The 14070-nt window shown below is 44.7% G+C and overlaps 1 protein-coding gene across 2 annotated transcripts in view; it reads right to left on the bottom strand.

Moving 5' to 3' along the window:
* Positions 1-14070, bottom strand: part of LOC126272550 (cytochrome P450 6k1-like) — a 98199-nt gene that overhangs the window by 42860 nt on the left and 41269 nt on the right. For both annotated transcript variants that reach the window (XM_049975468.1, XM_049975469.1), the window contains exons 3-4: positions 8370-8608; positions 1249-1511 (exon numbers count right to left, since the gene is read on the bottom strand). In XM_049975468.1, coding sequence (XP_049831425.1) covers positions 1249-1511; positions 8370-8608 — 502 coding nt within the window. The remainder of the gene's footprint in view (positions 1-1248; positions 1512-8369; positions 8609-14070) is intronic.

The raw sequence follows: 14070 nt of genomic DNA, 5'->3' as shown, positions 1-14070 counted from the left end.
GTGCAGGAAAACCCGCACTTCATCGCTACCTCGAAACGCTGTGTCCCATTGCTCGTGCGCCGACTATAACACTACGTTCAAACTCACTTAAATCTTGATAACCTGCCACTGTAGCACCAGTAACTGATCTAACAACTGCGCTTGACATTTGTTTTATATAGGCGTTGCAGCGCCGAATTCTGCCTGTGTACATATGTCAGCTAACTCTAAATATAGATAAATGTAAATTAATGCAGATGAATAGGAGAAAGAATCCCGTAATGTTTAAATACTCCATTAGTAGTGTAGCGCTTGACACAGTCACGTCGATTAAATATTTGGGCCTAACATTGCAGAGCGATATGAAGTTGCACAAGCATGTAAAGGCAGTTGTAGGGAAGGCGGATAGTCGTCTTCGGTTCATTGGTAGAATTTTGGGCAGATGTGGTTCATCTGGAAAGGAGACCGCTTATAAAACACTAACACGACCTATTCTTGAGTACAGCTCGAGCGTTTGGGATCCCTGTCAGGTCGGATTGAGGGAGGACATAGAAGCAATTCAGAGGCGGGCTGCTTGTTAATGGTAGGTTTGATCATCACGCGAGTGCTACGGAAATGCTTCAGGAACTCGGGTGGGAGTGTCTGGAAGAAAGGAGGCGTTCTTTTCGTGAATCGCTTCTGAGGACATTTAGAGAACCAGCATTTGAGGCTGACTGCAGTACAATTTTACTGCCGCCAACTTATATTTCGCGGAAAGACCACAAAGGTAAGATAAGAGAAATTAGGGCTCGTACAGAGGCATATAGGCAGTCATTTTTCCCTCGTTCTGTTCGGGAGTGGAACAGGGAGAGAAGATGCTAGTTGTGGTACGAGGTACCCTCCGCCACGCACGATTGCGGAGTATGTATGTAGATGTAGATGTATTTGAATACGCATGCCTATATGAGTAAATTTGTCGCTTCACTGTATCTAAACTGTTTACACATCCGCAGATGATGTGAACGTGTAAAAAGTGACACTGACATCCGACTAGGGCTTCCGGACGCGTCTTTCTTTTGTGAGGTGTTAACGCGTTACTTTTTCAGCATATTTCTTCTGGTGCATCTCGTTGCGTTACGGAGGGCGGAACAAAATGAGGCGTCTATGAGGTTGTATCTGACACGGAACACCGGCGGCAGCAGCTAACAATCCTAAGTTCGAAACTGCATACCAGCACAATGTACACAACGATAGGAAACAGCGGTGCAACGGTGACGTTTGCGTACCTACCGTATCAGCTTAGTCATTTTGGGATTAACAGCGTTTAAGATTGACTGTATCGTCCTCGTGAGGCTGTTCTGGAAGATCTTGCGCCCCCACTGCCGGAACGCCTCGTCCGGGTTGCGCTGGCAGTTGACCTCGATGCCGAAGGCGACGGACGCGATGATGTCCGTCGCGTAGCGGGCGCCCACCTCGCGCATCTCCATCACGTCCCCTCGGGAGGCCGGCTCCTCCAGCACGTTCGCCAGTTCTCGACCGCAGTCGACCATCGTCTGGAACAACCGAGGAGCTTAAATCGATTGCTGGACACTAAAATGACAAAAAGTCGCGCGATAGCTGTGTGCACACAGCGGCTAATTTTGTTCAGCCACGTCTTTGGAACACGTCACCAAAGTTTATTATTCAATCTACTTTCTTCTATCAACAACTGGTGTAATTTGAATATAGATCATTATTTCATTTTATCCTAGTTAAATAATCTTACATCCCATTTACACTGAAATAATCCTTGTTCTTTTACACTACTGGCCATTAAAATTGCTACACCAAGAAGAAATGCAGATGAGAAACGGGTATTCATTGCACAAATATATTATACTAGAACTGACATCTGATTACATTTTCACGCACTTTAGGTCAATAGATCCTGAGAAATCAGTACCCAGAACAACCACCTACGGCCGTATTAACGGCCTTGATACGCCTGGGCACTGAGTCAAACAGAGCTTGGATGGCGTTCACAGGAACAGCTGCCCATGGAGCTTCAACACGACACCACAGTTCATCAAGAGTAGAGACTGGCGTATAGTGAGGAGCCAGTTGTTCGGCCAACGTTGACCAGACGTTTTCAGTTGGTGAGAGATCTGGAGAATGTGCTGGCCAGGTTAGCAGTCGAACATTTTCGGTATCCAGAAAGGCCCGTACAAGAACTGCAACATACGCTCGTGCATTATCCTGCTGAAATGCAGGGTGTCGTAGGGATCGAATGAAGCGTAGAGCCATGGGTCGTAACACATCTAAAATGTAACGTCTACTGTTCAGAGTGCCGTCATTGCGAATAAGAGGTGACCGAGACGTGTAACCAGTGGCACACCATACAATCACGCCGGGTGATACACCAGTATGGCGATGACGAATACAAGCTTCCAATGAGCGTTCACCGCGATGATGCGAAACAGGGATGTGACCATCATAATGCTGTAAACAGAACCTTGATTCATCCGAAAAAATGACGTTTTGCCATTCGTGCACCCAGGTTCGTTGTTGAGTACACCATCGCAGGCGCTCCTGTCCGTGATGCAGCGTCAAGGGTAACCGCACACATGGTCTTCGAGCTGATAGTCCATGCTGCGGCAAACGTCGTCGAACTGTTCGTGCAGATGGTTGTTGTGTTGCAAACGTCTCGATCTGTTGACTCAGGGATCGAGACGTGGCTGCACGATCCGTTACAGCCATGCGGATAAGATGCCTGTCATCTCGACTGCTGGTGATACGAGGCCGCTGGGATCCGGCACGGCGTTCCGTATTTCCCCCCTGAACCCATTGATTCCATATTCTGCTAACAGTCATTGGATCTCGACCAACGCGAGCAGCAATGTCGCGATACGATAAACCGCAATCGCGATAGGCTACAATCCGACCTTTATCAAAGTTGGAAACGTGATGGCACGAATTTATCTTCCTTACACGAGGCATCACAACAATGTTTTACCAGGCAACGCCGGTCAACTGCTGTTTGTGTATGAGAAATCGGTTGGAAACTTTCCTCATGTCAGCCCGTTGTAGGTGTCACCACCGGTGCCAACCTTGAGTGAATGCTCTGAAAAGCTAATTATTTGCATATCACAGCATCGTCTTCCTCTCGGTTAAATGTCGCGTATGTAGCAAGTCATCTTCGTGGTGTAGCAATTTTAATGGTCAGTAGTGTATTCACAAACGTAGCATTAACATCTTTCGTCTCTGGAAATGGAGACACGTTGTAGATGTATTAATTTAACATCTTTGATCTAACAAAACATCTCCACATTTAATGCTGGTGTAACAGGCGAAACCGGTTTGTGAAGCATATAATAAATACTGTTGAATATTACACCTTTGTTGTGTGTTTTCATTCATAATGAATAAAATCTTCTACCAAGAACTGACGGAAGAGTCAATCTGTGCAATAGTCACTACGTTCAAGGCGCAAACTGGTCGCGCTGCATTGCCGTATATGATGTAAAATTAGTAACAGGCAGTCATGTGACTCTCTGCCGTTCATGTAATCCATGTGTGTGTGTGTGTGTATGTGTGTGTGTGTGTGTGTGTGTGTGTGTGTGTGTGTGTGTGTGCGCACGTGTTTCGGTCGGTTGTATGGAAAAAGCGTAGGAATGTGAATCGTCGTACATATGTGAAAGAATGACAGATAGGAGGTATCGCGTTTCAACGTGCCCACAAGAACACCGTGAATGAAGCTGTCCGATTTTGTAGACTGTCAAGTAGGACTGTCCAAAGCGTCTACAAGGAGTTGTGTATCTCTCGCAGCTACGTAACGTGACGTAAGGATAATGGTCGTTAAAAAGATCCCAACCGTTTGGGACCGCAGCCGGTTAATCACGTCTTTTCAATTACAATCGATTTCAATAAATTGCTGCTGTTAGTGGATACAATTTCTTCTCGACCAGCGCGCAGAAGGAACTGCACGAAAGGGCCATGTGGAGTCGAGTACCCCACGGAAGTCCATTCCCCACAGGGACAGGTAAAGCTGCATGTCTTCATTGTGACGAACAACACAGAAGCTAGACGCTACCGTGCATTAAGCGTAGAGATCACCATTCCCGCAGTTTGGGCGACCTAAGGGAGTTCTACGTGAATTAACTTGTGGACTCTCTTCCTAGCCGCAGTGGCGCGATTATCAAGAGGGGAAGCGGTGTTACACGATACTTACACGATGCCCTGGTGGGCGACTGTTTTCTTGCCTGGTGTTCTTGCATTCAAAGTTGCCTGGCAGAGAAGATTGAAGGATGTGAGGCGGCAGCATTTTACTCCAGAGTTAAGAGTACATCGTAATAAAAAAGTGAAACAGATTACAACATGTTGCCACACTAGGCTTAGGATACATATCATTTCGTGCAAGAGCCCCTTATCAACAGAGCTATCTAGACATTCAAACCTGTCCTCTATCAGTACCTGCTGATACGTGACAGTCTATTGCCCGACTGATAGTCTCATGTATCATTTTCATATTTCATCTATATCAGTACTTCTATAGCAAAGAACATCAGTGATTGTGGAGATTAGTACATCAATCAATATCTTACTTCTCTCTATGCAGGGCGTTACAAAAAGGTACGGCCAAACTTTCAGGAAACATTCCTCACACACAAATAAAGAAAATATGTTATGTGGACAAGTGTCCGGAAACGCTTAATTTCCATGTTAGAGCTCATTTTAGTTTCGTCAGTATGTACTGTACTTCCTCGATTCAGCGCCAGTACGCCCAATTGAAGGAAGGTGCTTGTGTTGACATGCGACTCATTGCTCTACAGTACTAGCATCAAGCACATCAGTACGTAGCATCAACAGGTTGGTGTTCATCACGAGCGTGGTTTTGCTTACAAATGCGGAGTTGGCAGATGCCCATTTGATCTATGGATTAGCAAGGGGCAATAGCCGTGGCGCGGCACGTTTGTATTGAGACAGATTTCCAGAACGAAGGTGTCCCGACAGGACGATGTTCGAAGCAATTGATCGGCGTCTTAGGGAGCACGGAACATTCCAGCCTATGACTCGCGACTGGGGAAGACCTAGAACGACGAGGACACCTGCAATGGACGAGGCAATTCTTCGTGCAGTTGACAATAACCCTAATGTCAGCGTCAGAGAAGTTGCTGCTGTACAAGGTAACGTTGACCAAGTCACTTTATGGAGAGTGCTACGGGAGAACCAGTTGTTTCCGTACCATGTACTGCGTGTGCAGGCACTGTCAGCAACTGATTGGCCTCCACGGGTACACTTCTGCGAATGGTTCATCCAACAATGTGTCAATCCTCATTTCAGTGGAAACGTTCTCTTTACGGATGAGGCTTCATTCCAACGTGATCAAATTGTAAATTTTCACAATCACCATGTTTGGGCTGACGAGAATCCGCACGCAGTTGTGCAAAGACGTCATCAACACTGATTTTCTGTCAACGTTTGGGCAAGCATTATTGGTGATGTCTTGATTGGGCCCCATGTTCTTCCACCTACACTCAATGGAGCACGTTATAACGATTTCATACGGGATACTCTACCTGTGCTGCTAGAACATGTGCCTTTACAAGTATGACACAACATGTGGTTCATGCACGATAGAGCTCCTGCACATTTCAGTCGAAGTGTTCGTACGCTTCTCAAGAACAGATTCGGTGACCGATGGATTGGTAGAAGTGGACCAATTCCAAGGCCTCCACGCTCTCCTGACGTCAACCGTCTTGACTCTCATTTATGGGGGCATTTGAAAGCTCTTGTCTATGCAGTCCCGGTACCAAATGTAGAGACTCTTCGTGCTCGTATCGTGGACGGCTGTGATACAATACGCCATTCTCCAGGGCTGCATCAGCGCATCAGGGATTCCATGCGGCCGGCCGCGGTGGTCTCGCGGTTCTAGGCGCGCAGTCCGGAACAGTGCGACTGCTACGGCCGCAGGTTCGAATCCTGCCTCGGGCATGGATGTGTGTGATGTCCTTAGGTTAGTTAGGTTTAAGTAGTTCTAAGTTCTAGGGGACTAATGACCACAGCAGTTGAGTCCCATAGTGCTCAGAGCCATTTGAACCATTTTTTTTTATTCCATGCGACGGAGGGTGGATGCGTGTATCCCCGCTAACGGAGGATATTTTCAAAATTTCTGTAACAAAGTGTTTGAAGTCACGCTGGTACGTTTTGTTGCTGTGTGTTTCCATTCCATAATTAATGTGATTTGCAGAAAAGCATTAAAATGAGGTCCAACATGGAAAGTAAGCGTTTCCGGACACATGTCCATATAACATATTTTCTTTCTTTGTGTGTGAGGAATGTTTCCTGAAAGTTTGGCTGTACCTATTTGTATACAGAGTGTAATAAGTGCAGATACACTGAAGAGCCAAATAAATTGTTACACCTGCCTAACATTGGTATGGCCCTCGCGAGAACGCAGAACTACCGCAACACGACGTGACATGGTCTCGACTATGTCTGAAGTAGTGCTGGAGGGAACAGACACCATCAGTCCTGCAGGGATGTCCATAAATTCGTAAGAGTACCAGGGGTGGAGATTTGTTCAGAATAGCACGTTACAAGACATCCCACATATGATCAACAATGTTCATGTCTGGGGAGTTTGGTGGTCAGCGGAAGTATTTAAACTCAGCAGAGTGGTCTTCGAGCCACTCTGCAGCAATTCTGGGCGTGTGGGGTGTCCCATTGTCCTGCTGGAACTGCCCAAGTCCTTCGAAATGCACAATTGACATGAATGGATCAAGATGATCATACAGGGTGCTTACGTAACTGCCACCTGTCAGAATCGTATCTAGAAGTATCAGAGGTCCCATATCAGTCCAACTGCACACGCCCCACACCATTACATAGCTTCCACCAGCTTGAACACTTCCCTGTTGACATCGTTTCATCGTTGTCTTCATACCCGTACACGTCCATCCGCTCGATACAATTTTAAACGAGACTCGTTCGACGAGGCAGCATGTTCCCAATCAGCAACGGTCCAATGTTGGTATTGACGGGCCAAGACGCGGTCTAAAGCTTTGTGTCTGCACTCATCAAGTGTACACGAGTGGGCCTTCGACTCAGAAAACCAATATCGATTATGTTTCGTTGAATGGTTTGCACGCTGACACTTGTTGATTGAAATCTGCAGCAATTTGAGGAAGCGTTGCACTTCTGTCACGTGGAACGATTTTCTTCAGTCGTCGATGGTCACGTTCTTGCAGGATCTTTTTCCGGCCGCATCGATGACGGAGATGTGATGTTTTACCGGTTTCCTAATATTCACGGCACACTCGTGAAATGGCCGTGTGGGAAAGTCCCCATTTCATCGCTACCTCGGAGGTGCCGTGTCGCATCAACCGTGAGCCGACTATAACACCACGGTCATACTCACTTAAATCTTGTCATTGTAGCAGCAGTAGCCAATCTAACAACGGCGCCAGGCATCTGTTGTCTTACATAGGCGTTTCCGACTATAGCGCCGTATTCTGCCTGTTTACATATCTCTGTATTTGAATACGCATGCCCATATTAAATTCTTTGGCGCTTCAATGTACTACCCAACCTAAACGCATCAGACTGGTAACAGCTATAATTACTTGCCTGCAAATGAAGTAAATACTTTTGTAACGTTGTTCAGTACAGATTCCTCAGACACCACTATAAATATCTGCACTAATACCCGTTACACTCTGTATATGCCAGTGGAAGTTGCACGTAATTCTTTCTATAATGTTCTTGGAGTTGGTGAAACCGAATTGGGAACTTTGACTGTGAACAGCGAAGCCAAAATCTGGTATGGTCAGCGAGGACGTCCGCCCTTTCATCTTAGGGATCAGGATGTGCGGCAACTGTGTGCGGCTGTCCTACTAAGCAGTTCTTAACAATGCTGTCTGACGTCTCCTCTCTACAGCTGAGTTTCCTCATCAGACAGTGCGCCCGGCCCCACGTTTGGATTACCTGACAACTACAGTTGGGCTCCTCCCCCTGCTAAATAATTACTGCTAAGAAGTTCCGTTGTTAATTTTCAACAAGCGGCCTGTCTGCCTCCGTTGGCGGAACAGGTCGAAACCGAGACGAAGGTGGCAACTGACAAAACTACTAAACTGTTACCGACAGATTAGCCACCACTCGATCGGAAATTACTGAAACTGGGGTGTGGGGCTTCAAAGCTTTCTGGACCTTAGAAGCTTGCGTCGGAGTTTGATTATTGGGATGTTCTTTAAGCTAACTACAGTTCAGAAGTGGTACCCGAAGGTAGAAAGAAAATAGTGAAACATCAGAAATAATATGACTAAATTCGAAATAAAGTGGGCTTCGTATGCTCGTGAAATATGTATCGAGATAAACCTAACGTAAACGAACAGTGGGCTATTGGTGCTAACAGACAGTTATGTCAGCTTCCTCACCTGGAACATCATCTTCATTTTTCCCGACGTGAATGTGGGCGACAGCTTCACACGCAACCTCCGCCACTTATTTCCGCCCAGCAGGAAAAGGTGTTTGTTCAGGGGATCGCTTTCATCCACTTTGAACCCTCTGTCCTGGAAGGACCAGAAATCCTTGACGAGGATAGTGCGTATCAGATCTGGATCCAGTATCAGCAGACTAGGCCGGTTGAAGAAGTACACGCCGCCGAAACGCTTGCCTATGACAAATAAGAGCTTTAGTTACTTTCAGGTAACAAACAAAAATAATTAGGTATATTTTTTTTAGGATATACGTACTTACAAGATATTTAAAATATAACACGGGAAGAAATTAGAATGAACAGAAAAATACATGTGTTCCAAAGTGATCTTTACAACATTTTTATAGGTAGAAAGATAGGTTCAAACATACCAAATGTTTTGACTTTATTTGTTTTTGCAGGACCAAGTCTGACATTGAGCACTTCCGGACAAGTGACAGGTTCAAACATTATCACGTCCGACCATCGGACAGTGGCACACGAGGTTCAGGGAATCCAGAAGTGTCATGAAGAGGAGGAGTTATGGGTGACCGTGTGCGAAATGATGCAGATGTGGAACGGTTGCAATCGGCATTCAGCGCTCACACTGATCTCTGTTTAGCGGTTAATAAAACTTGAGGCGTGTGGTGAATACTACGCCGCAAATCACACCTTTCTACCCATCCCCATTCCTGAAATATACGTGATCAAAGCTGTAAATATAATTTTGGAACACCCTTTACAATATCTCTCTTCAGCAGTAAACAGCAATTACAATTTTTGAAGGCTGCATCTAGTGCTAACTCCAAAAACTTAGTGAAATTTAACATTCCTCGTGTCGTCACTTAGAGCCATCAGGAGTGTGTATCTTAGCCGTAGCGGGACTTGATTGCTAAGATTAAAATACTTATTAGTCACGTGTAATATAGTTTCCACATTTTAAAACGACATCCTTGAAATTGTGGAACGAGAATATCACCAATTAGAAACTGTAAGTACAAAACATACATCTTTTAGGAATTAATTAGATGAAAAACATCTCAACTCTTGATAGCTTCACAAAATACTCAGTAGTATGGTTGTGGCAGTCAAACAGACCTCTCCTTAGATTTTATAGGTTAAAAGGAGAATAGTACCATTCACGGTACTTCAGATTTATATAAATTTTATACTTATTTACGGTCCTATGACACTGCCGAATCATTACTCTACAGTAGTTGCCAGGAAGTGGAAACTTCACTTCAATTGTTTTTGCAGGTCTAATGTCTACATCTACATCTACATCCGTACTCCGTAAGCCACCTGAGGTGTGTGGCGGAGTACCTCTATCGGTTCTCTCTTCTATTCCAGTCTCGTACTGTTCGTGGAAAGAAAGATTGTAGGTATGCCTCTCTGATTTTATCGCCATGGTCTCTTCGCGAGATATACGTAGGAGGGAGCAATATAGTGCTTGACTCCTCGGTGAAGGTATGTTCTCGAAACTTCAACAAAAGCCCGTACCGAGCTACTGAGCGTCTCTCCTGCAGAGTCTTCCACTGGAGTTTATCTATCATCTCCGTAACGCTTTCGCAATTACTAAATGATCCTGTAACGAAGCGCGCTGCTCTCCGTTGGATCTTCTCTATCTCTTCTATCAACCCTACCTGGTGCGGATCCCACACTGCTGAGCAGTATTCAAGCATTGGGCGAACAAGCGTACTGTAACCTACTTCCTTTGTTGTCGGATTGCATTTCCTTAGGATTCTTCCAATGAATCTCAGTCTGGCATCTGCTTTACCGACGATCAACTTTATATGATCATTCCATTTTAAATCACTCCTAATGCGTACTCCCAGATAATTTATGGAATTAACTGCTTCCAGTTGCTGACCTGCTATTTTGTAGCTAAATGATAAGGGACCTATCTTTCTATGTATTCGCATCACATTACACTTCGCTACATTGAGATTCAATTGCCATTCCGTGCACCATGCGTCAATTCGCTGCAGATCCTCCTGCATTTCAGTACAATTTTCCATTGTTGCAACCTCTCGATACACCACAGCATCATCTGCAAAAAGCCTCAGTTAACTTCCGATGTCATCCACCAGGTCATTTATGTATATTGTGAATAGCAACGGTCCTATGACACTCCCCTGCGGCACACCTGAAATCACTCTTACTTCGGAAGACTTCTCTCCATTGAGAATGACGTGCTGCGTTCTGTTATCTAGGAACTCCTCAATCCAATCACACAATTGATCTGATAGTCCGTATGCTCTTACTTTGTTCATTAAACGACTATGGGGAACTGTGTCAAACGCCTTGCGGAAGTCAAGAAACACGGCATCTACCTGTGAACCCGTGTCTAAGGCCCTCTGAGTCTCGTGGACGAATAGCGCGAGCTGGGTTTCACACGATCGTCTTTTTCGAAACCCATGCTGATTCCTACAGAGTAGATTTCTAGTCTCCAGAAAAGACATTATACTCGAACATAATACGTGTTCCAATATTCTACAACTGAATGTCATCAATATAACCAAACTATACGCGGTACAAAAAGAATTAATTCTTCCCTACTCTCAACACTTTTGAAATGAGGTTGCCTACATTAAAAGTGCTCTCTGGAAACAGCTCTCATAAAGTCGCAATGATCTGGTTGCTTGTTTCAGACTAATTAATGAAGCGTCATTTGACTAATCTGAGTTTACGTCACCACCGATTTTCCTTTTGGACCTCCATGCCCACCATGAAGAAAGCATTCCGGGAGCACAAAGAACAACATTTATTTCAAACATGCTAGTCCTAAAAGGAACGCCAATAACTAAGTCGTCTGGGACTTCTCGTAGACTAAACTTAACTTATTTCCCAGGGAACAGAAACATGTAAAAGACTTGTGGAGAGAAAGTGTATTTGCACTGTTTGATAAATTAAAGCCCGCATCTCGTCGTCGCTTCCCACGCCCGGATTCCCGGGTTCGATTCCCGGCGGAGTCAGGGATTTTCTCTGCCTCGTGATGGCTGGGTGTTGTGTGATGTCCTTAGGTTAGTTAGGTTTAAGTAGTTCTAAGTTCTAGGGGACTGATGACCATCGATGTTAAGTCCCATAGTGCTCAGATCCACTTGAACCATTTTTTTGATAAATTAAACTTGCTAGTTGCCTGTCGTTCATACGGGTTGGTATGTTAACTGTTTTACACTGACGAGAAAAAGAAAATGGTACACCTGCTTAATGTACATCTACATCTACAGCCATACTCTGCAAGCAACCTGACGGTGTGTGGCGGAGGGTACATTCAGTACTTCTATCGTTTCTCCCTTCTACTCCAGTCTAGTATTGTTCGTGAAAAGAAAGATTGCCGGTATGCCTCTGTGTGGGCTCTAATCTCTCTGATTTTATCCTCATGGTCTCTTCGCGAGATATACGTAGGAGGGAGCAGTATACTGCTTGACTCCTCGGTGAATGTATGTTCTAGAAACTTCAACAAAAGCCCGTACCGAGCTACTGAGCGTCTCTCCTGCCGAGTCTTCCACTGGAGTTTATCTATAATCTCCATAACGCTTTCGAGATTACTAAATGATCCTGTAACGAAGCGCGCTGCTCTCCGTTGGATCTTCTCTATCACCCCTATCTGGTACGGATCCCACACTGGTGAGCAATATTCAAGCAGTGGGCGAACAAGTGTACTGTAACCTACTCCCACCCTTATTGGATTGCATTTCCTTAGGATTCTTCCAATGAATCTCATTCTGGCATCTGGTTTACCGATGATCAACTTTATATGATCATTCCATTTTAAATCACTCCTAATACCTACTCCCAGATAATTTATGGAATTAACTGCTTCCACCCCCCCCCCCTCCCCCCATGAACCATGGACCTTGCCGTTGGTGGGGAGGCTTGCGTGCCTCAGCGATACAGATAGCCGTACCGTAGGTGCAACCACAACGGAGGGGTATCTGTTGAGAGGCCAGACAAACGTGTGGTTCCTGAAGAGGAGTAGCAGCCTTTTCAGTAGTTGCAAGGGCAACAGTCTGGATGATTGACTGATCTGGCCTTGTAACAATAACCAAAACGGCCTTGCTGTGCTGGTACTGCGAACGGCTGAAAGCAAGGGGAAATTACGGCCGTAATTTTTCCCGAGGGCATGCAGCTGTACTGTATGATTAAATGATGATGGCGTCCTCTTGGGTAAAATATTCCGGAGGTAAAATAGTCCCCCATTCGGATCTCCGGGCGGGGACTACTCAAGAGGATGTCGTTATCAGGAGAAAGAAAACTGGCGTTCTACGGATTGGAGCGTGGAATGTCAGATCCCTTAATCAGGCAGGTACGTTAGAAAATTTAAAAATGGAAATGGATAGGTTGAAGTTAGATATAGTGGGAATTAGTGAAGTTCGGTGGCAGGAGGAACAAGACTTCTGGTCAGGTGACTACAGGGTTATAAACACAAAATCAAATAGGGGTAATCAAGGAGTAGGTTTAATAATTAATAGGAAAATAGGAATGCGGGTAAGCTACTACAAACAACATAGTGAACGCATTATTGTGGCCAAGATAGACACGAAGCCCACACCTACTACAGTAGTACAAGTTTATACGCCAACTAGCTCTGCAGATGACGAAGAAATTGAAGAAATGTATGATGAAATAAAAGAAATTATTCAGATAGTAAAGGGTGATGAAAATTTAATAGTCATGGGTGACTGGAATTCGGCAGTAGGAAAAGGGAGAGAAGGAAATGTAGTAGGTGAATATGGGTTGGGGCTAAGAAATGAAAGAGGAACCCGCCTGGTAGAATTTTGCACAGAGCACAACTTAATCATAGCTAATACTTGGTTTAAGAATCATGAAAGAAGGTTGTATACATGGAAGAACCCTGGAGATACTAAAAGGTATCAGATAGATTATATAATGGTAAGACAGAGATTTAGGAACCAGGTTTTAAATTGTAAGACATTTCCAGGGGCAGATGTGGACTCTGACCACAATCTATTGGTTATGACCTGTAGATTAAAACTGAAGAAACTGCAAAAAGGAGGGAACTTAAGGAGATATGACCTGGATAAACTGAAAGAACCAGAGGTTGTACAGAGTTTCAGGGAGAGCATAAGGGAACAATTGACAGGAATGGGGAAAAGAAATACAGTAGAAGAAGAATGGGTAGCTTTGAGGGATGGAGTAGTGAAAGCAGCAGAGGAACAAGTAGGTAAAAAGACGAGGGCTAGTAGAAATCATTGGGTAACAGAAGAAATATTGAATTTAATTGATGAAAGGAGAAAATATAAAAATGCAGTAAATGAAGCAGGCAAAAAGGAATACAAACGTCTCAAAAATGAGATCGACAGGAAGTAAAAAATGGCTAAGCAGAGGACAAATGTAAGGATGTAGAAGCTTATCTCACTAGGGGTAAGATAGATACTGCCTACAGGAAAATTAGAGAGACCTTTGGAGAAAAGAGAGCCACTTGTATGAACATCAAGAGCTCAGATGGAAACCCAGTTCTCAGCAAAGAAGGGAAAGCAGAAAGGTGGAAGGAGTATATAGAGGGTCTATACAAGGGTAATGTACTTGAAGACAATATTATGGAAATGGAATAGGATGTGGATGAAGATGAAATGGGAGATACGATACTGCGTGAAGAGTTTGACAGAGCACTGAAAGACCTGAGCCGAAACAAG

This window comes from Schistocerca gregaria, chromosome 5, assembly GCF_023897955.1.
Source record: "Schistocerca gregaria isolate iqSchGreg1 chromosome 5, iqSchGreg1.2, whole genome shotgun sequence".
Taxonomy (NCBI): domain Eukaryota; kingdom Metazoa; phylum Arthropoda; class Insecta; order Orthoptera; family Acrididae; genus Schistocerca; species Schistocerca gregaria.
The sequence above is the reverse complement of the archived record's forward strand: the minus strand, read 5'-3'. Positions and strand labels throughout refer to the sequence as shown.